Below are 23,014 nucleotides of genomic sequence, written 5' to 3'. Positions count from 1 at the left end.
GAATTTTAAAGAGGGAACTGATGGTGAACACAACATAAAGAGATTCCCAAGTGGAAGACTGGAGCTTTACTATCTAGCTTTTTTATAGAGCCTGTGTGTAAATTCACCTCCTGTCACCAACTGAGAAGACTTATTTTGTTATTGCAGGTGATGGTAATTTCCTGTAGACTTTGACTCTTTCTTTCTAGAGAAGCTTACACATACCTTATCTTTGGTTTGCCATCAGACAAAGCCTGAAACTTTCAAGATGGGCTGGTGTTAAATCCTTATGAAGGTGTTTTGCTTTAAGCCAGACAATATTGTTCTGCTACCATTTGAGTAGGATTTCTCTTGGGTATTTTGGTTCTGTCTTCTCCAGGTACTACAATGACTCCTCACCAACATTTTATTTGGAGCCAGTGTCAAAGGTTGGAAACTAATGACCTAGCCTGCCTGACCGCTCACACAGGACTGAAGGGAGCCTCAGAAAGAGCAAATACTTCCTTCTTTAATATTTTCTTGCTGCCTCACTTACCTGCCATGTCCAGACTACCATATGCTTACACGCTGTCAGTCCCACCCTCCTGCCTCCTTTCCTTCCCTCTGCATGAGGTATGTGATCACTAATCTATAAAAGCAAAACTCACACTTCGTACTGCTTCCGGTATGATTAAGCATATCACATACTATAGTCAGAAGCAAGATTAAACCATTTTGCACTGCTGGATAAACTGAAAATAGTAGGGTCATCCTGACTTGTTCTGGTTTCCAGAATAATAAACCCTGGGAAGTTTCCTGCAAACCTGGATTCTCTAAAAGAAAGTTGTCCCCACCCCCCACCCCAACTAAGAACAGGCTAAAGTGCAGTCGGTACCCTTGATAATTTTGCCTTTCTTTCCCTTTAAGTGTGTTTTGAATTTGGTGAGCCAATCTTTCTGGCTTCCTCAGAAAGTCTGACATCCTTGCACTGACGATGAGTAAAGTTTGTCCTTCCTTTCCTAAATGTGACAGTCTCCTCAGTTTTCCTTTGGTGTTCCCTTCCAGCCCTTTCTATTGTGCCTTCCAGAAACCCTTCCATTGCACTAAGGTTACCTCAATTTTTTTCCCATCTCAATAAAAGCAACATTATTCAGCCAGTGACCTGAACCCAAAACCTAATAGTCATTTTTGACTCCGACCTCTCCCCATTCCCTTCTCTTATATCCTAAAAGCCTTTCATAGTAGTCCATAACAGAACCATGATCTCTTTATATATTAATCCATTTATTTATGAACATATGAGAGTTTTTAGTTTTAATCTATTGCAATTTGAAATCATCTTTATTGAGACATCTATATTGAGACATTCACATACCATAAAATTCACCCATTTAATGTGTACAGTTCAATGGTTGTATGTTTATTCGCAGGGTTGTACAACCACCGTCTAACCTTAGATATTTTTATCACCCAAGAAAGAAATCAGCACCCTTTAACCGTTAACTACAATCTCTCACTTGGGTTCCCATAACAGTCTCCAATAAGTTGTGGTCCATTCTCCATGCTACAGTCAGAACTTATTTTTTTTTTGTTTTCAAGATTTTATTTATTTATTTGACAGACAGAGATCACAAGTAGGTGGAGAGGTAGGCAGAGAGAGAGGGCCCAATGTGGGTCTCTATCCCAGGACCCTGGGATCACGACCCGAGCCGAAGGCAGAGGATTTAACCCACTGAGTCACCCAGGTGCCCCCAGAGAGAACTTTCTAAGGGGCAAATCTAAGTGTGCCTTATCCCAGATTAAAAACCTTCAGTAGTTCCATACTCTCATTGTTGTCCTGGCACAGTACAAAGCCTTGAAGTTGAATCTAGGGCCATTAGGAACAACTCTTTTTCTAAATTCAGGGTTAAATAGTACTTTAGAATCATCTGGGGACCATGTGTCTCTTCAGAAAATTGACAAACCCCAGGAATGTGTATGCCAAGGTTGATATGTGGTCAGATATGTTCTCCCCCTCTCCTGGAGAAAAGATGATTAATTACATTAGATTTTCCAAGGTTTAGATTATTTAGAAGATTAACTATATATAGTTTTACTCATTTTACAGTTTTGTATTGTTTGTACTTTTATTACACTTACGGAGTGGGAGACACAATCACTTTTTCAGATGTGAGGATTCTTTTTTTTTTAAAAGATTTTATTTACTTGACAGAGAGAGATCACAAGTAGATAGAGAGGCAGGCAGAGAGAGAGAGAGGGAAGCAGGCTCCCTGCTGAGCAGAGAGCCCGATGCGGGACTCCATCCCAGGACCCTGAGATCATGACCTGAGCCGAAGGCAGCGGCTTAACCCACTGAGCCACCCAGGCGCCCCAGATGTGAGGATTCTAAAGATCTTTCTTGCCTGGGACATGTCAAGGGTATATGCAGTCCAGGGCACAAAAAGTCTTAGTTGAGCCTTGTTAGTTAAACAAAGGTGTGGGGAGGTGGATGGTAGAGGACAGAGCTAGAAGAGCCACAGAAAGGGAAAAGGAGTCGGGGGGGGGGGGGGGGGCAATGTCAGCACCACAGTGTGTCTGATCCTTATACCTTGGGTGTGGGGTGGAGGATGCTTTTTTGTTCATCTTCGAACCCCTAGGGCTTGGCACACATTATACATAGGATTAGCAACAAGGGCCAAATGGATTAGCAAACAAGTGAATACATCTAATAAGGCATCCCAGTTATTTATGTTTCTGTGCCTGTTTTATTCATCTCTGATTCATTAATCTTACACTCAGTACTTGTTGAATTGCCCTCAGATGCATAGCTAGATAGAGGCTAGCTCACTCATAGCTCACTTCTCTTGTCCTTAACCACCATGGTGAGTCTTAAATGCTGTACAAGTAAACATACGCTTCTCCTCTGAGACTTCTCAGAGGCTCACAAACCACAGCTTCTTTTCTGATAATTAGTTTCGTTTCTTCTCGCTTAGCCACACCTCTTATGGGTAAGCAACATTTTCCTGAAGCTGTGAATTTTAAATATTCAAACCTTTGTATATAAACGTCTGAATACAGACGTTTTATTTAATGTATTTAAAAGAGCGCAGTAAGTGTGTACTTTTGAATCTGCCACGATGCCTAATGTCTTAATGGTAATAGATGCCATCTGAAGAAAATCTTGATGTGTTGGCCAAAACAGCACTTTGCCTCCGACTTCTAGTTGATCAAAACAGATTTCATTAAAACTGAAACTTTCAGAAAAAACAACCAATTTTGCCTAAAGTTTAAACAACACTGACAAATACTAGAATTTATTTTTAATTAGATTTATGATTCTTTACCAGAGTATAAGTTTTCAAAACGATGACACAGCTTAATACCTTTCTACAGTTTTAGAGGATTTCAAGAAAATTTGATACTTGGTGTGAATATATGTAGAGGCAATATAGGGAACTGAATTAATGGAAAAAAATTGTTCATGGGGCGCCTGGGTGTCAGTTGGTTAAGCATCTGCCTTCAGCTCAGGTCATGATCCTGAGGTCCTGGAATCAAGCCCCATATCGGGTGTCCTGCTCAGCAGGGAGCCTGCATATCCCTCTCCCTCTGCTCCTCCCCCTGCTTGTTATCTCTCTCTCTCTGTCAAATAAATAAATAAAATCTTTTTTAAAAAATGGTTCAGTTCACAATAGCATATGAATCCCAAATGAACTTATCCATCGTTTATAAATGCTTACGCTTCAGAGTCAAATAAATTTGGATTTTAGTCCCAGCTCTGTCAATTACTAAACATATGACCTCGGCCAAGTGATCTGCCTTTATGTCTCAGTACAGAAATAGTATTTATCCAACAGAATTAATTGAAATAAGTGCCTCAGTTACACATTAATGGCAGTTATCATCAAGACAACGTTCACAGTAAGAATATTAATTTGCAATGTATCAGTCGTGGTTTTTAGTTGCAAGGAAAAAAAATGATCTCTAGCTCTTGTAAAATCAGACAAAACATTTTTGACTGAGAATGTATGTAGCTTGTGAATTTCCTGGGAAGTTGGCACACCTGACTTGAGAGCTACATAACCAAAAGCATAAGGAGAATCAAGAACTGCTTCCGTGAGAACCCCACTGCCAGCTGCCCCTTGCACAGTGGACACTACCCTGGCTCTACCCTGGGCTAAGAGAGCCTCTGTTGCCTCCACTAGCTGGATGCTGTGGTTGCTGCCCCATTAATGTCTGATTGGTTACATGAGTGTATCACAGAGGCCTGGGAGACTAGAACAAGGAGTTTCTGGCATTCACAGCCACACCTTCAGTCAGAGATGGGCTCTGTCTGGCGCCTACATTTATATGATGGGGAATCCTCCAAACATAGGAGCCTGAGAGGCTGAGTAGCCAAAAATACACAAGTATGCATTATCCTTCCTAGGGAGCCACAAATTTTAGAGATTGCTTCGACTCCTCTCTTTCCCCCATACTCCAAACCGTTGACAAGTCTGTCAGCTTCACCTTCAAAATACATCAGAACCTGACCACTGTGCCTCAGCTCCACCATTACCAGCCTAGAGCAAGCCCTTATTATCTCCGCCCTGGATTATTAAATCTGCCTCCAGTCATTAAGCCTCTTGTAGTCTATCTTCAAAATAGCAGTCAGAGTAGTTCTCTTAAAGAATATGGCAGGGGGCACCTGGGTGGTTCAGATAATTGAACATCTGCCTTCAGCTCAGGTCATGATCTTTGGGTCCTGGAATCGAGCTCCAGGCCGGGCTCCCTGCTCAGTGGGTAGTTTGCTTCTCTCTCTGCCTCTCCACCTCCACTTGTGCTCTCTCGCTCTCTCTCTCTGAAATGAACAAATAAAAATCTTCAAAAACCTCTGACTTAAAAAAATATGTCTGACCGTATCATTCCTTTGCTCAAAGTCCTGTAATACTTTCCCTTTTGTTCAGGGTGAATACCAAAATTATATAGTAACCTACAAGGCCCTTTCTATTAGTCCTTCTTTGACCCATTCAACTATTATTATTATTCTCGCTCTCTATTACTCTATCACAATGCCCATGGTGTTCAAAACTCAGGATCTTTGCACTTGTTTTTCCCTCTAACAAGAACATTTGTCTCATTAATCTTTACAACTCATTCCTTTATTTCCTTCAGCTTTCTTCTCAAATATCATCTATCAGAAAATGTTCTCTGACTGTTGTATAAAATTGTGACCCCGTGGCCCCCAGGACTCCCATCCTTTTAAATGTTTCTTCGTAGCACACTAATCACCATCTGACATTCTGTATATTTCATTGTTAAATTGTTTCTGCCTCCCCCTATTGAATATGAGCACCATGAAAACAGGAAATTGATTTGTGTTCTCAATATCTAGTTGGCACACAAAAAATATTTGATGAATGAATGAATGATAATAGATCTTTAATTATCACTTTATCTTCTAAATAAGATACATAAGGTACACTACTTACTGTACAAAATGTGTAAAATAGTGTCTGTACAAAATGTCATCCTTCTTTTACACTGTTGCCCAAGTCATGTTTTTAAGATAGATCTTGTTATGCCACTCACACATACATACACACATTTTCTCTTGCTTCTTACTGCTGATAGGTGTGTTTCTCAATTTGGGGTATGAAAAGTTGGAAAAATCACAGAACAAAGTAATACATCATTCTAGTCTAGAGTGTCAAATTTTACTTTTAGCATTTGAGGGAGAAAGTTTCTAATTTTATTCCTCTTTAAAAGTTTGCCACAGGGGTGCGTGGGTGGCTCAGTGGGTTAAGGCCACTGCCTTCGGCTCAGGTCGTGATCCCAGCGTCCTGGGATGGAGCCCCACGTCGTGCTCTCTGCTCAGCAGGGAACCTGTTTCCTCCTTTCTCTCTGCCTGCCTCTCTGCTTACTTGTGATTTCTGTCTGTCAAATAAATAAATAAAATTGTTTTTTAAAAAAGTTTGCCACATGCAAGTTAATATAGAAATTTATACTTGTATACAAAATAATATACAAATTTATTTCAGTTGGGTAGAAATCATGAAAATCCAGGAAGGAAAAAAAAATCTGTATAAGCAGTGAGTGATTAGAAAATTTGTTCCTTCTGTGTTGTTAGGTAAACTTGTCTGTGCTGTAATTGAATCAGAAAGCACAGGGTAGTTAAGAACAATATGAAAAAGGATTTGGGGGAATCTCATAATGAGCTTGATGTGGAGGAAGATAACAGTTTTCTGAGCACAGCTAAGTCTTTAGTAGTAAGTAATACCAGTCAATTTTAAAAGCTTATACAGTACTTATTAAACTATGGGTTTTGTTACTGTAGAAATGGCAGTTGAATACAGTGTCAAGTCTCTCTCTCTCTCTCTCTTTTAAGATTTTATTTATTTATTTGACAGAAGCACAAACAGGGGGAGCGACAGGCAGAGGGAGATGCAGGCTCCCTGCTGAGCAAGGAGCCTGATGTGGACTCCATCCCAAGACCCTGAGATTATGACCAGAGCTGAAGGCAGACACTTAACTGAGTGAGCCACCCAAGCATCCTTCAAGTGTCTCTTATGTGAGAAAATACTAAGCAAAAAGAGGAAGAAATCATCACTCTTTCGGTGATACTTAAGAACCAACTCCATGACACCTAAAGATTAGGTGGTTTGCCCTATAGGATTACAAAACACTATAAAGCTAGATTATTAAGGCAGTGCAATATTACTTGAGAGGAAAAAAATAACCAATACAACATGCTAGAAAACCTGGGAACGGAAGAATGCATTCAGTTATATGGGACGTAGCAAGGAAAAGATAGGCTCACTGCTCAATAAATGATGCTCGATTATTCATTAAAAAAGAATGACATAGGTTCCTTTGTCAGTATGATACAAAGCAACTCCATACAAATTAGAGAAGAAAAACTCTTAATGGAAAACATTTAAACTTTAAGAATAAAATTTGAGAAAGCATTGGAAGTAGAGGAATTTTTTTAAAAAGATTTTATTTATTTATTTGACAGACAGAGATCACAAGTAGGCAGAGAGGCAGGCAGAGAGAGAGAGAGGGAAGCAGGCTCCCTGCTGAGCAGAGAGCCTGATGTAGGGCTCAATCCCAGGACCCTGGGATCCTGACCTGAGCAGAAGGCAGAGGCTTTAACCCACTGAGCCACCCAGGTGCCCGGAAGTAGAGGGATTTTTAAAAAGGAGACCAGAAAGCACTAACCATAAAGGAAATAATAAATTCAATCATATTAAATACTACTGTTCATTAAAAGATCTCCCAAAGAAGGGAAAATACAAGCCACAAACAGAAGAAAGATGTTAATAAGACCTTTAATAAGTTAATAATTTATTAATTATTAATAATAAGTTAATAATTTATTAGTAAGTTACTACATTATTAATAAGTCAATAAGATTTATACTAAACCAGCCAAGGTTTAGTAGTCACTATGTAGAGAAAACCCCTAAAAATCAACAGGAAATTCAAACCCATAGAAAAATGAATGCACAGCAAGAAGAGGCATTTCACAGAAAAGAAAACACAATTAAGGAATATGCATATGGAAAGATGCTCAGTCTCATTTATAGGGAGGGGAATGCAAATTACAACCAAAATGATATACTATTCACATTCACCAGACTGATAAACTTGTTTATTTATTTGACAGAGAGAGATCACAAGTAGAGAGAGAGAGGAGGCTCCCTGCCAAGCAGAAAGCCCGATGCAGGACTTGGTCCCAGGACCCTGAGATCATGACCTGAGCCAAAGGCAGAGGCTTAACCCACTGAGCCACCCAGGCACCCCTTGATAAAAATTTTTTTAAAGTAAAAAACACTCCTAAGTGTTGACAAGGAAAGGGAACAGCAGGAACTCTTCTATAGTGCTGGGGAGAAAAAATTGGCATTATCTGGTAAATTTATAAGTACATGTAATCCCTGACACTTGATATATGTTGTATGTAATATTTCTATTGCATAAGAACACCAGAATATAACACACAAATATTCTTAGAAGTCTGCCTTTTTAAAAAACAAAAACAAACAAGAAACCCAAATCCTGGAAATAATTAAAATGTCCATTAAGGGGTGCCTGGGTGGCTCAGTCAGTTAAGCCTCTGCCTTCACTAGGGTCATGATACCAGGGTCCTGAGATTGAATGCCTCCACCACCTCCCTGCCCAATGAGGAGCCTGCTTCTCCTGCTCCCTCTGCTTGCGCTCTCTCTCTCAATAAATAAACAAAATCTTAAAAAAAAAAAAAGTCCACTGAGTCCACCTTCTGCCTGGCACTGGCTAGTGGTTCCATGGTTACTGCATTCCATCTCTCGTGGCTCCAGTGGTTCTGGATGTCACAATATGGGCCCCAATGGGGACCTGGACACGCCTGTGGAGGTGGGAACAGAAGGTGGGGCGACAGCTCCAGGGAAGCAGTGTATACTACCATCAGCTCTGTGTTGGACCAGATCCGCTCCTGTCTGGACTACCTAGAGGAGAAGAATGACCACCTCCACACCTGGCTCTGCGAGCTGCTTGAATCCAACTAGTCTTGAACTGCTAGTAGCAGCTGGGGGATGTTGCTAGCAATGCCATCGAATAGGCTGTGGGAGCCCCCAACCCACCCCAAATCTGCCTCCCAGGGCTATGCTCTGGCCTGGGCACTCATCACCTGGCTTAGATACCTTCTCAAAGGCTGACCTACAGGTCTTCTGGTTGGTTTGCCTGCCTGGGCCCGCCTTGTGCCTGGGTCTGCCCCCACCACCTGGCATCCCTTCATGGGGTCAGGTCTGAGCATGCAACCCCTCCTTACCATGCCTGCCTGCTCAATTCCTCAGCACTCCCCACTCTGCCCAGGCCTTGAGTGTCCACACTGAATGGGCCACCAACACCAAAAATTAATAATAATTAATAAATAATTGATTAAATGTCCATTGAAAGTAGAATGAAAAAATTATGGTATATTTATATCAAGAAATACCATATAGCAGTAAAAAAAAAAATGAACCACAGCTACATTCATCGTGAATGAATCTCAGAAATATTTGAGCAAAAAAAATAGTTGCAGAAGAATACATAAATGTATATATGATAACTCTGACTTATAATATGAAATGTATATTTGGTCTTGCTGTTCCTGACACATAGCCTTAAAATCCTTGGAATTTCTTAAGTGAGAAGACTGATAAAAGTGTCTTTTGTTTTTTTTAACAATCCCCTTTCAAATACATCTGAGTTAATGAGGGGATTTAAAAAAAACATTTTATTTTTTTTTTTTGGGTGATAGGATTTTTAGATTTTTAGAAAGTCCTTAAGGATGGGAGCTCATTGCCAGTGGAAACAACGAAAAGTAGGGGAACTTTCAGTCCCACCCACCTCACCAGCCCACCTCCTAGAAAGGGAGATGAACTAGAGGTTGAATCAGTCACCAATGGCCAATGATTTAATCAATCATGCCTATGTAATGAAGCCTCCACAAAAACCCAAAGGGATAGGGTTTGGAGAGCTTCTGGGTTGTTGAACACACAGGGGTTCTGGAATAGTGGAGAGCCCAGAGAGAGGATGGAAGGAAGTTCCAAGTCCATTCCCCCATGCCTCACACTAGGCATCTCTTCCACCCACCTCTTCCTGAATTATATTCTTTTATGATAAACCTGTAATCTGCTAAGTAAATGTTTTCCTGAGTTCTGTGAGTTGCTCTAACAAATTAATTGAACCCAGGGAGAGGGTGGTGGGAACCTCCGATTAATAGCCATTGGGTCAGAAAGAAGCACAGATAATAGCCTGGGCTTGTGATTGAGCGTCTGAAATGTGGCAAGGGGACAGTCCTATAGGACTGAACCCTTAACCTGTGGGATCTAATAAACTGTAGGGTGCCCAGCTGGTGTCGCAAAATTGATTGATGTGTGGAAAACTCATGCATCTCATGTCAGAAATGAAGTAAGTTGTAGTAGAATATTGAGAATGGAGGAGACACCCAGCAGGAATGTGTTGTTTGTCCCTAACACTATATAAAATTCAAAATCTTTCAAAAACTAAATAATCTATTGTAAACAAAAGGAAAAAGGATGCCTACACATTTCAGGATGGAGAATACTTCAGTTGTAAAGAGATGCTATTTTGAGAGGGGCATACTGGGCCTTCAGAATATTAGGAATGCTCTTTTTCTTAAGTTAGGTGGTGGCTATGATGAAGAACAGATGGAAGGCAGGCAGGCAGGGACAAGGAACCCCCTGCCCTAAGAGGAAACTGCCCGGAACAGGATTTTATACCAGCCTGAAAAGAGCCCTCCACCCTTTCCCACATGATAGGTAGATGACAAAAACCTGATGGGGTGACCGACTCATGGTGCATTAATCAAATTAAAACAGCTCTCTAGCAAACCCATAAACACCCCTAAGTGGTGCTACCCTGGTGGCAACCCTCTTCGAGCGCTTTGTACTATCAATCAATAACTTCACCGTAGCTCAATAAAACTTGCTTTGCTGCCCATCACTCTGTCTGGTCTACCTCTTTATTCTTCAAAGCAGCATAACCAAGAACTCTGGGCACCAAAGGAAAAGAAATCCTGTAACAGCTACATATATCTTTGTCTTTTAACAGTTAGATTATATATATTCTTTGGATGTATGAAGTTTCTCATAATGTAAATGTAAAAATGTAGACATAGATTGGGAACATGTAAGTCTTTGTAGAGGTACTGTTAGTTTACGATGCTAAGTAACATATTTCATATATGAAGAAAATACTCAACTACATGGATTTTTTGTATCCACCATATGTTTATTGCAGCATTATTTACAAGAGCCAAGATATGAAAGCAACCTAAGTGTCCACTGATAGATGAATAAAGAAGATGTGATATGTATGCGTGTACACACACACACACACACACACACACGATGACATATTATTCAGCCATAAAAAAATGAAATCTTGCCATTTGGGACAACATGGAGGGACCCAGAGAATTCAATGCTAAGTGAAACAGTCAGACTGAGAAAGATAAGTACCATATGATTTCACTCATATGTGGAATATTAAAAAACAAAATAAGTGAACAAAGGAAAAAGAGACAAAGGAAACCCAGACTCAAATACAGAGAATAAACTGTTGCAACATGTGGGTGCGGGGATGGAAGAAATAGATGAGGGGGATTAGGAGTACACTTATCTTGAGGAGCACTGAGAAAGGTACAGAATTGTTGAGTTATTGTATTGTACTCCTGAAACTAATATAATACTGTATGTTAATTACACATCAAAAAATGTTATCAAGAAAAATCATTGATAGTTTTGGAATGTTTTTACAGCAACAAAAGCTGACTGGTGGGGCGCCTGGATGGCTCAGTGGGTTAAAGCCTCTGCTTTCAGCTCAGGTCCTGATCCCCAGGATCCTGGGATCAAGCCCCACATCAGGCCCTCTGCTCCACAGGTCCTCTGCTTCCTCCTCTCTCTCCCTCCCTGCCTCTCTTGACTACTTGTAACCTCTGTCTGTCAAATAAATAAATAAATACAATCTTAAAAAAAAAAAGAAAAGCTGACTGGTATTGCTGATAGAGATGGGGAATTTCTTATTGGTGACAAAGCTTCCCTACCTCCCCTTGATAAAGAATAATTGCGGGGCGCCTGGGTGGCTCAGTGGATTAAGCCGCCGCCTTCGGCTCAGGTCATGATCTCAGGGTCCTGGGATCGAGCCCCGCATCGGGCTCTCTGCTCCGCAGGGACCCTGCTTCCTCCTCTCTCTCTCTGCCTGCCTCTCTGCTTACTTGTGATCTCTCTGTGTCAAATAAATAAATAAAATCTTTAAAAAAAAAAGAATAATTGGAAGAACAAGTAGCTTTTGCACCAGTCTGGGTATGAGTTTTGGGCATATTTGCTAACATATTTTGAGTTCCAGGTTCTTAATCTATAAAATGATTAAGGTACAAGGTTGGTGCAACAACTAAATAAGATAGTTTATATAAAGCCCATAGCTGTATCGAGGAGAGGCAAAACATGTCTGTTTCCTCCCTAAGCATGATGGAAGGAGCCATGATAAATACTTGAGGACAGAATGAATGAATGAATGAATGAATGAATGAGTCCTTCCAAATCTGAATCCTCATTCACTGGAGCCCTCCCATGTCTGCTTGTGTTCTTATACCTTTCTTCTTTACTACTAGCTCTTTCTTCAGCTGCTAGCTTTTCCTGATACTCTTCTCTTCTAGGCAAGATGTGAGAAGGTTCATTCAGCTTCAAACATGATTCCTGGGTTTCTAAAATGCTGCAGTGCTGGTAGTCAGCACTGGAAGTGCTGGAAGTCAGTTTGCTTCTTCAGGAATCTTTTTCTGCTGGATAAATTCATCCAGTCTTAAAGCCTCTCCAGCCATGGTGTCCTCCTCACACCAGCAGAGCCAACCAGGTGCTGGGGCGGGTGGGCCATAAGCAGGGCTGTGAGGCTTCGAGGCCCTGGCTGGGGTGGTGCTGGCCCCGTGGTCCTGGCCAAATGCATGGATTTCGTGAAGGAAAAAATACTCAGTGTGTTGTTACCAAAAGGTAAAAACACAATCAAACAGTTAATTTATTTTTTTTTAAAGATTTTATTTATGTATTTGACAGACAGATCACAAGTAGGCAGAGAGGCAGGCAGAGAGAGAAGGGGAAGCAGGCTCCCTGCTGCCCGATGCGGGGCTCGATCCCAGGACCCTGAGATCATGACCTGAGCTGAAGGCAGAGGCTTTAACCCACTGAGCCACCCAGGTGCCCCTCAAACAATTAATTTAAAAATTGAAAGGTGTTTCATTCAAAGTTAGTTTCTTAAACGACATGGAAATTAAAGCTAATATATAAATATATATATAATATATAATATATAAATATATAATATAAATATAAATAAATAAAATATATAAATATATAGTATATATAAATATATAATATAATATATAAATATATAATAAATACATATAATACATATATTGTAAATACATATATGTATTATATTATATATAACTATATATAAATATCTATATATATCTATATATAAAAATATATATCTATATATAAATATAGAATATATAAATATATAATATAGAAAGGCCTATATGGCTAGAGATATATTCTGAGATATTAACATATTTTTTAAATTTTTTTTAAAGATTTTATTTATTCATTTGACAGAGAGAGAGATCACAAGTAGGCAGAGAGGCAGGCAGAGAGAGAGGCGGAAGCAGGCTCCCTGCGGAGCAGAGAGCCCGATGCAGGGCTCGATCCCAGGACCCTGAGATCATGACCTGAGCCCAAGGCAGTGGCTTAATCCACTGAGCCACCCAGGCGCCCCTGAGATATTAACATATTTTAACATGATTTTTCTTTCTTTGATTTTCCCTTAACCAACTCCACCAACTCCCTACCCTCATTCGAAAAATAGCAGGCTCTGTGTTTTTTTGCCCCAAGAGAACTTTGTCACAGATTATTACTTTGGTGGCTCCCAATGATACATTTCTCCCATATTCTTGCCTGTGGTATAGTCCCTTGCCTCTAATCTAGGATGGCCCTCTGACCTACTTTAACCAATCGAATACCTTTCTAGTCCTAAACCTTAAGAAATTCTGCAAGCTCCCATGTTTGTGCTCTAGGGGGAGTCAGCCACTAGTCTGACTACCCTGAGACCACCTCTGTGAGAATCTCAAACAAGCCAAGAGGAAGGTTGAAAAGAGACCTGAGGGCCCTAGTCAACAACCCGTGTAGAGCTCTCAGCCAACAACCAGCACCAATTTACCAGCATCATGAGTAAGGCATCCTGGAAGTGACTCCTCTAAGCACTGCCCAAGTTGATAGCACGAGGAGCAGAGAAATCTGGTTCCACCAAGCCTTGCCAAAATTGCAGAATCACAAACAAATAAAGAAAAAGATTATTGTTTTAAGCTACTAGGTTTTAAGGCAATTGATTATGTAGCAATAGATCACTGAAACAAAGTACAGAGTAGAAAACATACTTTCCTCCTGGGAACTTTTTTTTCTAAAAGCCTAAGCTCTTAGAAGAATGCAGGTGGTTTTGGAGAGGGGATAAAATGAGTGAAAGACTTATAGGCATTGATTGATGGAGTACCTTGAAGAAAGATAAGAGAGATGGATTAAAATTAAAAAAAGAGATTCCCTCTGGGTTGGTAAGATGAAATGGTACTCCCAACTCTCCTAAGTAGCTGTATAGTACATCCAAGCAGACAGAATCAAGAGAGGCCATGTCAGTGATTCCCATGTCCCAGGTGGCGCAAAAGCAACAGGAAGCCACCAGACCTAAAGAGGCCGTGTTGACAAGGATGAGCTTCTCTCCCCACTGCTCAGAATGTAGGACTTCTTAAAACTGGCAACAAAAGGAAACCCAAGGTGTTTTCTACCAGACTGGTAGATTGGGGCTTAGAGTCATAAACTGTATTACAGTAAGTGTTTTTAGCTAGCAAAGTCTGAACTCAGATCACTAATATTGTCCTCACCTTTCCTGGCGCCTGGGTGACTCGGTGGGTTAAAGCCTCTGCCTTTGGCTCAGGTCATGATCCCAGGACTCTGGGATCCAGTCCCGCATTCGCATTCTGGGCTCTCTGCTCAGCAGGGAACCTGCTTCCCCTCCCTTCCTGCCACCCCCCACCCCCGACCCTGCCTCTCTGCCTACTTGTGATTTCTGTTAAATAAATAAATAAAATCTTAAAAAAAAAATTTTTTTTTTTTGAGTGGTGCCTAGGTGGCTCAGGTGAAGTGTCCAACTCTTGATTTCGGCTCAGGTCATGATCTCAGGGTCATGAGATCGAGCCCCACCTCGGGCTCTGAGCTGGGTGTGGAACTTGTTTAAGGTTCTTTCCCTCTCCCTCTGCCCTTCCCACAGCTGCCCCCTGCCTTGCCCCCGCACTCACGTGTGCTCTCTCGCTTAAAAAAATATATATATTTTTTTAGAAGATAGGAATATCAAAAACTCACTTTCCTTGCTTTTTCTTTTCTTTAAATTTAAATTCAATTAACATATAGTGTATCTTGAGTTTCAGAGGTAGAGTTCATTAGTCTTATATAATACCCAATGCTCATTACATCATGTGCCCTCCTTAATGTCCACCCCCACATCCCCACATCCCCCTTCCTCTTTCTTTTCTTTCTTTCTTTCTTTCTTTCTTTCTTTCTTTCTTTCTTTCTTTTTTTTTTTTTTTTGTTTTAAGGTTGCATTTACTTATTTGAGAGAGAGAGAGTACAAGCAGTAGTTGAGGGAGAAGCAGACTCCCCACTCAACAGGGAGCCAGATGGGGGGCTCGATCCCAGGATCCCAGGATCATGACCCAAGCTGAAAGCAGACGCTTAATCAACTGAGCCACCCAGGTGACCCCTTTCTCTTTGTTTTCTAGGAATTGTTATTTGAGGAGAATTTGACTTCATCAACAAATCCTAACAAGCCTGTATTCCATACCCACACAACTTCTTTCTGGCAACTATCCTTGATCTGTAATATTTTATCAAACTGTCACAGTACACAGAGAATAGCACTAACCGCCCCCCCCCCATCAGCAGGGATTTCCATCAGCTTCCCTCTATTGTGGGGGCCACCCAGGAGTTCGGCTGTGTACAAGCTTTGACCAATGACATCAGCAAAGGTAATGCAAGTGCAGTCACTTGCACTTTAGAACTATTTCTTTTGAAATTCTGTGACAACCAAGTAAGAAAGCCAAGATATCCTACTAGAGATAGCTAATAGGGGAGAACAGACCTTCAGTTCTCAACAGCCTCAGCTGCCAGCCATGTGAATGAGACCATCATGGACCAGTCAGCCCCACTCAAGCTGCCCGGTGACCGCTGCTGTATACATGACCTTAAGTGAGACTAGCCGAACTGCCCATATTCAAAATTCAGCCCAAATTTCAGAATCATGAGCAAATGCATGGCTTCTGTTCGAAGCCACTAAGTTTTTTGAAATGGAAAACTACTCACTGACCATTGTTCACCAATATTCACAATAAAGTAAGTAATACACAGTTGGATGACATTCGGACTACTATAAAGTTACTGTTTTTTCAAACTTCCACTGAATCATTAACACAAATATTGAAAAAACTGAGCCTGCATGTAAGGAAGGGATTGGGTAAAGAAAAAAATACACAAATCAATAGTTTAAATTACAAAAGTTTGTTTGCTTATTTGTGCTAGTAGGTCTGAAACAGCAACATTTCTAATCATCTGTCTGGTTTCCACAAATCATGATCTTTTAGTCAGTATACAGAAGGATTTCAACCTTTTGTAAAGGAATGGTTCTCTAGGAGGAACTTTTTAAAATCTTTTTTAAAATTAACATATAATGTATTATTTGTTTCAGGGGTACAGGTCTGTGATTCATCAGTCTTACACAATTCACAGCACTCACCATAGCATATACCCTGCCCAATGTCCATCACCCAGCCACTTCATCCCTCCCACCTTCCTCCCCTCCAGCAAACCTCAGTTTCCTGAGATTAAGAGTCTCTTATGGTTTGTCTCCCTCTCTGGTTTCATTTTGTTTCATTTTTTCCTTCCCTTCCCCTATGATCCTCTGTCTTCTTTCTCAAATTCCTCACATCAGTGAGATCATATGATAATTGTCTATTTCTGTTTGACTTATTTGCTTAGTATAATACTCTAGGAAGAACTTTGAATGCTCATTTAACTAAGCCTTGTTTGGCTTATTAAAACACAGCATTATTTGTAGCCTTCTCCTCTGAGTGGAGAGGTTATTGGGAGTGGTAGAATTTTTCCTTCCAGAGAGTTTTGCACTAATATGATTATAAATATAGATAGGAATTATGATAAGCCTACTTTATATTGCCCAATTTAGTTTTTATTTAAATTACCCAATTAATTATAGAATCATTATTTGCTTGAAGGTTTACAACTCCAGGAAAATTTTCAATTTCCCTTGAGGTAATCTATTTCTTGCTTTGTTCAGAAAGAGGGCACCCCAGTAACAACAGGGACTTACCCATGATTGTGAAATGCCATTTTTGTTTTTGTGAATGTAAAACAAAAATAAAAACCCAACAACAATCATTTACACTTGTATAAATAAACAAACAAAAAGCCTCGGATGGTCTTTGGCCATTAAGGGTTATGATTGAGTTATGACTGTGGAAATTTTTTCTAACACTTTGAAAACTCCTCTTTAGTAAGAGACAGAGAATAATCTACCATGGTATCATATGTTCTTTTCTGTTAAATGAAGCAACTACAGTAAGTTTTTATTCGTCCACAGTAACTAGTGCTATTGATGCAAAAAACAAAAACAATCCAACACGGGCATCTGGGTGGCTCAGTCATTAAGCGTCTGCCTTCAGCTCAGGTTATGAGGTCCTGGGATTGAGCCCAGCGTCCTCCAGCCCCGCACTGAGCCTCCCACTGGGCAGGAAACCTGCTTCTCCTCCTCCCACTCCCCCTGCCTGTGTTCCCTCAAAGTGTCTCAATCTATCGAATAAATAAAATCTTTTAAAAACCCAACAATTCCTTTGATACTACTCCAAATAAACAAATTAAATTTGATTTTCATTAGAATATAGTTATTCACATGAATAAGTCATAGAACCAAGCCGTGTGTGTGTGTGTGTGTGTGTGTGTGTGTGTGTGTGTGTGTATGAGAATACGAATGATTATTGAGCATCTTCTGACAAGAATGCAAAGTTTGTCTCTCTCTTTATAAAGAGCAGTTACAATTTGAGGACACTTCATGTTTGCCTCTTTTTGCCAGCACCAAGTCTGTCCCATCTGCATCTCTCTGTTTCATGAGAAGATTAATTCTCCGCTGCTGTCTATGACACTATTTGTTCAAGACAAAGACCACAGGCAAATGTCTTGGCTTGTCAGCAACATCTCTTTTCTTCTTTGATCTGCTGTCATCAGATTCACCGTCAAATAAAGATTTTCTTTTTGTCCTATCTTTTTCATTAATGGCTTTTTCAGGATTAAGAAATAGTTTGTTTAACTCTGGATGATCTAAATTTCTTCAGATTTTTAAGTATTATCAGAATTCGTAAATCTCTTCCATTTAAGGAAGTACTTACCCTTCCCATTCTTTACATATTGGTACAGTGCTTTTTCTACCACCAAATCTTCAGGCTTTTCAACTCTTATATCTGTTTCTTTCCCAATTTTTTGGAATGTAGCTTTATTGGAGGCCATTTTTAATTGTGGAGTTGAAGAATTATGTTACTCACTCCCTCCCAGCAGCTTAGTCTGGGTTTGAGACATTTCAGATTTGGGGGGCCACATTCCAGGAAGACGGCCATGGAGAGCTGCGCAAGTGGCCATTTAGTTTTTGGGATAGGTTGTTATGCACAATAGATAACTGATACAGGGACACTTACACTCCATACTTTAAGGTGGCTAACGAAAATAAAAATCGAGTCAATTGAAGAGAACTAGTTGTGGTACTGGGTAATTTCAAAGTTTTTTCAAATAGAATAAAGAAAGAATTCATCTTTCTTTCTTGAAAAAGCTATTTGAAGAGTTTCTTTCTGAGAACAAGTGACTGGCAAATAGTTCTGAAGCTGTTCAGGTTGCCATACTGGCACAAAAGACTGATTCAGGCTTGACCTCTAAGAAGATACTATTAATGCTCCACTAATAGTTGCCCATGATATTGTAGTACACTTCTATGGCAGTTTTCTATCTTTCCTCCTGGTAATTATCTTGAAATCTCTTCTAAAGATATGAAGAGTATTCTGTTTGTATGCACCTATCTACAATTTGGAATTACTGTACAGAGAAATGAGAAATTGCCCTGATGATGAACTGGACCTGCTCTCAATTTGATGAAATAGTAAGGCAATTCCTTTTAGCCATTAACTAAGAATTTTATCCAATTTGTACTTTTCTTGAGCCATTTAAATCAAAGACTATTACATAATGGGATAGAAGGAAAAGGTCACACGAATTTGAGCAGTAAAACACGAGACATCAAATCAATCCCATTAAGAACTGGAGGTTACTTTGCTTTGCCTTTGGCTTCTTCTCCCTTCAGGAACATGAACGGCATTTGGCCACAACTTGACTCTTATCAGTTTTATCCTTTACCACCTACTGCTCCATTTCCCCCACTTCCAGCCCGTTATGTTCCGCAGACATACATGCCTTCACACTCTTGTTCCTACTGTATTCTACCTTGAACATCATACATGTCTAGCCACTCCTGTCCCCCAAGTTTCTGGAACAACTTTATAAGGACAAGCAAATCTAAGTTTCTAACATACACCTATAATAAGAATCGGTCTATACAATTAACCATGAAGGTCTTTTCAAACCTAGTAAAACAGAATATGTACTAAAAAATTACCCAAACTTTTGGAGAATCGAAAAACCCCTCAATTGGCTACCGTGGACTTAGCGAATTTACATGTCACTCTCCAGTACAAAATATTCACTAGATATTTTAAAGAAATGTTAAGTAAATGACTAAACGACATTCCAACAATGACAATTTTATTTGTTGAGTTAGGGCACTATACGCCCATGGTAAGGATATTTAATGAAGCGCAGTAAAGGCTTTTACCGAAAGAGCACACTGTATTTCAAGTATTTTGTTAAAATCATCTAATTTAATCTTCTAATTCCCAACCTAATCTTCTAATTCCCAGTTTTTTAGCAGCATGACAACAGCGGTGGAGGTAAGGTCAGTGCAGTGGGAAGTGTTAGACACGGAGACACTTCAGGACCCTCGGAGGCGCCCTGAGGGAGGCCGCAGTGACGTCACAGCATCTCGGTTCGGTCGTTCTCTGGGACAAGCTTTGTCTAGTGGCCCACATCGGAGCCCACATAAAATCACTAGCAAATGAGGTGGAAGAGGAGGCGCAGGGTGTCTGTCTTCTCCTCGTGGGAAAACATGTGCTCGCTACGGAGGAAATTCCCCCCAGAGGCCCGGCGGCCTGACGCTTCCCGCCGCGGCATTCCCGCGACCCAGGGGCAAGGGCAGCATCCCTGGTCTGGACAGCACCGCTGCGGCGCCGGGAGCTCGAGGCCAGGCAGATTCGGTCGGGGGTGACGTTGAGGCTGGAAGGTACCGGGACCCTCTCTCGGCCGGCACAGAACAACCACTCCGAAGACCCCCGCTGCGGGTCTTGGTACTAGCCCTCCTTCCTAGACTTTCGGTCTCCCCCCCCCCAAGAGCGCAGGCGCCCAAAGCAACCGCGCTTCCCTCGCAACTTCTCGAGGACGAAAGGGGCGGGCCCTTGGCGGCGGGCGCTGAAGCCCCGCCTCTCCCGCGCGGCCTGCCGGATTCGCCCCGCCTTCTCAGCGCCGCGGACTGCTCTTCCTCCTGCGCCACAACCCCCAGCGGCGGCCCTGGTCCGGGTTCGAGCTGCGAGCTTCGTGTGGAAGGCGGAGGGCGCGGGTCTCGGCCCTACGGGGAGCGCGCTGCGCGCCCCCTTCTCCCCCGGAGCGACGGGCCGCGGAAGTGACGTGGGAACTAGCAGGAGCTCGTTTGAATCGGTTCCCGGGTGATCCTCGCGCCAGCCGCTGTTCGGCCGCCGCCTCCGCCGCTGAGGGAGGAGCTGCAGCGCGCCGGGCTAGAGGCCTCGCACCGCCCCGGGGGCTGGAGCTGAGAGCGCCGCGCGGAGTCTGCACCTCGGCCCTGAGCGCGGCCGCGGTGGACGCCGGCGCTGTTTTTTCTCCTCTCCCCCAATATGGCAGCGGCGGGCGGCGGCGGGCCCTCGGTGGGGACCGGAGAGGACGGCGGAGGCGACGGCTGCAGGACAGTGTACTTGTTTGACCGGCGCGATAAGGAGTCCGAGCTCGGGGACCGGGTGCTGCAGGTTGAGGAGCGCTCGGACTACGCAAGGTTCCGCGCCTCTGTGTGTCAGGTACGCGAAGGGGCCAAGGAGGGATGCGCGGGTAGAGTTTGGGTTGGGAGGGTGACGAGACACTCAAGTTGCTCACCAAGGGCAATAAACCTGTCACCTGGCCCTAGTTCTGCGGCCTTGGCTTCTCTCTCCCGGGTGCCCGCCATGCCTATGGCCCGGAGGCTGGAAGCCTTGGTCCGGTCCCAGCCCCGGCCTGGGAGTGCAGAGCCAGCATCTCCGTGGGCCTCCCCCAGCCCTTTTACGGGGTCGGGGTGGGGGTGGTTCTCGCTGCCCGGGATTTCTTACGTCGGGTTTAATTGGCCCGTGGCGACCTTAGTACTCTAAGGCCTTAGTACTCTAAACTTATCTTCCAGTAGGGATAGGCACTTGTGTCTCTTCGTTTGGAACTTAAAAAAAAAAAAAATAAATAAATATATATATATATATATATATATATACACACACGAGCGCAGAGTTAGAACCTGTTTGCTAGGAGTGTGGCGATAGTTCAGAGTTCTGAAATTCCTGAGTCGATTGACCTCAGGTGCATTCAGTGATACCATAATTTCCCTGGTTGTCCTGTCAAGGAGGTTTATGGGCCCGCCCTGGCAGGGTCCTTCCGTAGTGAAAACACTTGTCCCAGTTAGCTTCGCAGGTGGAAGCTGCCATTCTGGTTTTCTGAGCCCTAGTCCTTGAGAGTTTTAGAACTAATTTGAAAGGTGCCTGTGGGCAGTTGTGGAACACCAAAGAAGGGTGTGTATGCCTGAGTGTGTATATGTATGGGTGAGATATATATATGTGTGTGTGAATGGATATATATATATATATTCGTGATATATGTATCTACACTGTATTAGTTTGCTTTAAAAATTAATGACTACGTAGGAAAAGCTACTTTAAACTGTGAAGAATTTTATAGGTAGGAGGTGGAGGAGGTGCCTGAGCTTTAAAGGAGGGATATAGTTCTCTGCAACCTTAACCACATGAAGTTCTTTTTAAGCTACAGAGAACACTTAGTTTCCCAGGGAAGAGAACTGTGTGAAACACTGTTTTAAATTGATTAGACTGATGATTTAGTACTGTTCTAGACACATAACTCTGTAGTTGCTGAAATAATTGAAATCGAGACCCACAGAATAAAAGGGACTTGAGAGCTAGGACCTTGGTTTGTTCACAACTGTAGAACCATGCCTGATACACGGTAAATGTCGAAATTAGAATGAACTAATGAAGAGAAAAATTCATTCTATGCCTGGATATAGCAGATTCCCATGTATATATGAAAACCAAATGAATGAGTGCTCATCATTTTTGATAAATGTTATCTATTCAAAACCATACCAAAAAGAAACTCTTTATGTTTATTAATTTTGTTGTTAAAAAGATCTGCAAATTAAAGGAAATATGGAACCAGAGGGGGGAAAAGTAAACCTTTTCGTCGCTGTAAAGTTTACAACTACTGGTAGCACTTGGGGTTATTTCTTTGTATTCTTACCCTAATTTTTTATAGCTGTTTTTTCATTTAATATTGTTAGTATTTTTCTATTTTAAGGCAAGTCTTCCTAATCAAAGTTTGAAATGGTTTGTTTAGTACTACTGTTTACATAACCAAATCCCTTCTTTTTGTCGACATATACTTTACTTCCAATTTTAAGTAATGACATGATAAACATCTTTGAATAATAGTCTTTTATGTCTTTTATTTTTCTTTAGTTTAGGCTCTTGGAAGTTTCCTCCAAGGTCAGGAATATTTTTAAGCTCTTGATAGATATTTTCTTGATAGGTATTGGTTTTCAAAAAGGTTGTGCTGATTTACTTTCCATCTAGAAATAAATTCTGTCCTATGAGAAGTCTCACTGTTAGATAGGGGAAGTATTACTACAGAAGTGGAAAGTCACTTTTGGAGGTGGGTGACTCACTTAAGTCAAACAGATAATACAGTCTCAAATTAGGATTCAAACCCAGAACCCATATTCTTTGTTATACCTCTTTGCCTCAAATTAAGTTGTAATAGGGAACATATATATTTATTCCACTCTTTAAATATATATTTTTAAATATCTTATTTATTTATTGAGAGAGAGCAAGAGTGCGTGAATGAGCTTAGGAGGAGCGGGAAAGGGAGAAGCAGGCTCCTCGCTGAGCAGGGAGCTGTAGGTGGCCTCAATCCCAAGGCCCTCAGATCACAACCTGAGCTGAAATCGGCTGCTTAACTGACTGAGCCACTCAGGTGCCCCAGTCCTTCAGTATTTTTTTTTTTAAGATTTTATTTAATTATTTGACAGACAGAGAT

General features: G+C 41.5%; 1 protein-coding gene and 1 pseudogene across 2 annotated transcripts in view; one reads left to right on the top strand and one right to left on the bottom strand.

Annotated features, from left to right (window-relative positions):
- Positions 1-12,207: 12,207 nt before the first annotated feature.
- LOC123953884 lies at positions 12,208-18,080 on the bottom strand (annotated as a pseudogene).
- A 2,105-nt stretch (positions 18,081-20,185) lies between these two features.
- The window catches only part of SMCHD1 (structural maintenance of chromosomes flexible hinge domain containing 1), a 152,894-nt gene continuing 150,065 nt past the window's right edge, over positions 20,186-23,014 (top strand). For both annotated transcript variants that reach the window (XM_046025087.1, XM_046025086.1), the window contains exon 1: positions 20,186-20,742. In XM_046025087.1, the coding sequence (XP_045881043.1) occupies positions 20,566-20,742 (177 nt within the window). In that variant the 5' untranslated portion in view covers positions 20,186-20,565. The remainder of the gene's footprint in view (positions 20,743-23,014) is intronic.

This window comes from Meles meles, chromosome 12 (genome assembly GCF_922984935.1).
Source record: "Meles meles chromosome 12, mMelMel3.1 paternal haplotype, whole genome shotgun sequence".
In the NCBI taxonomy this organism is placed as follows: domain Eukaryota; kingdom Metazoa; phylum Chordata; class Mammalia; order Carnivora; family Mustelidae; genus Meles; species Meles meles.
This window is presented reverse-complemented; position numbering and strand designations above follow the sequence as displayed.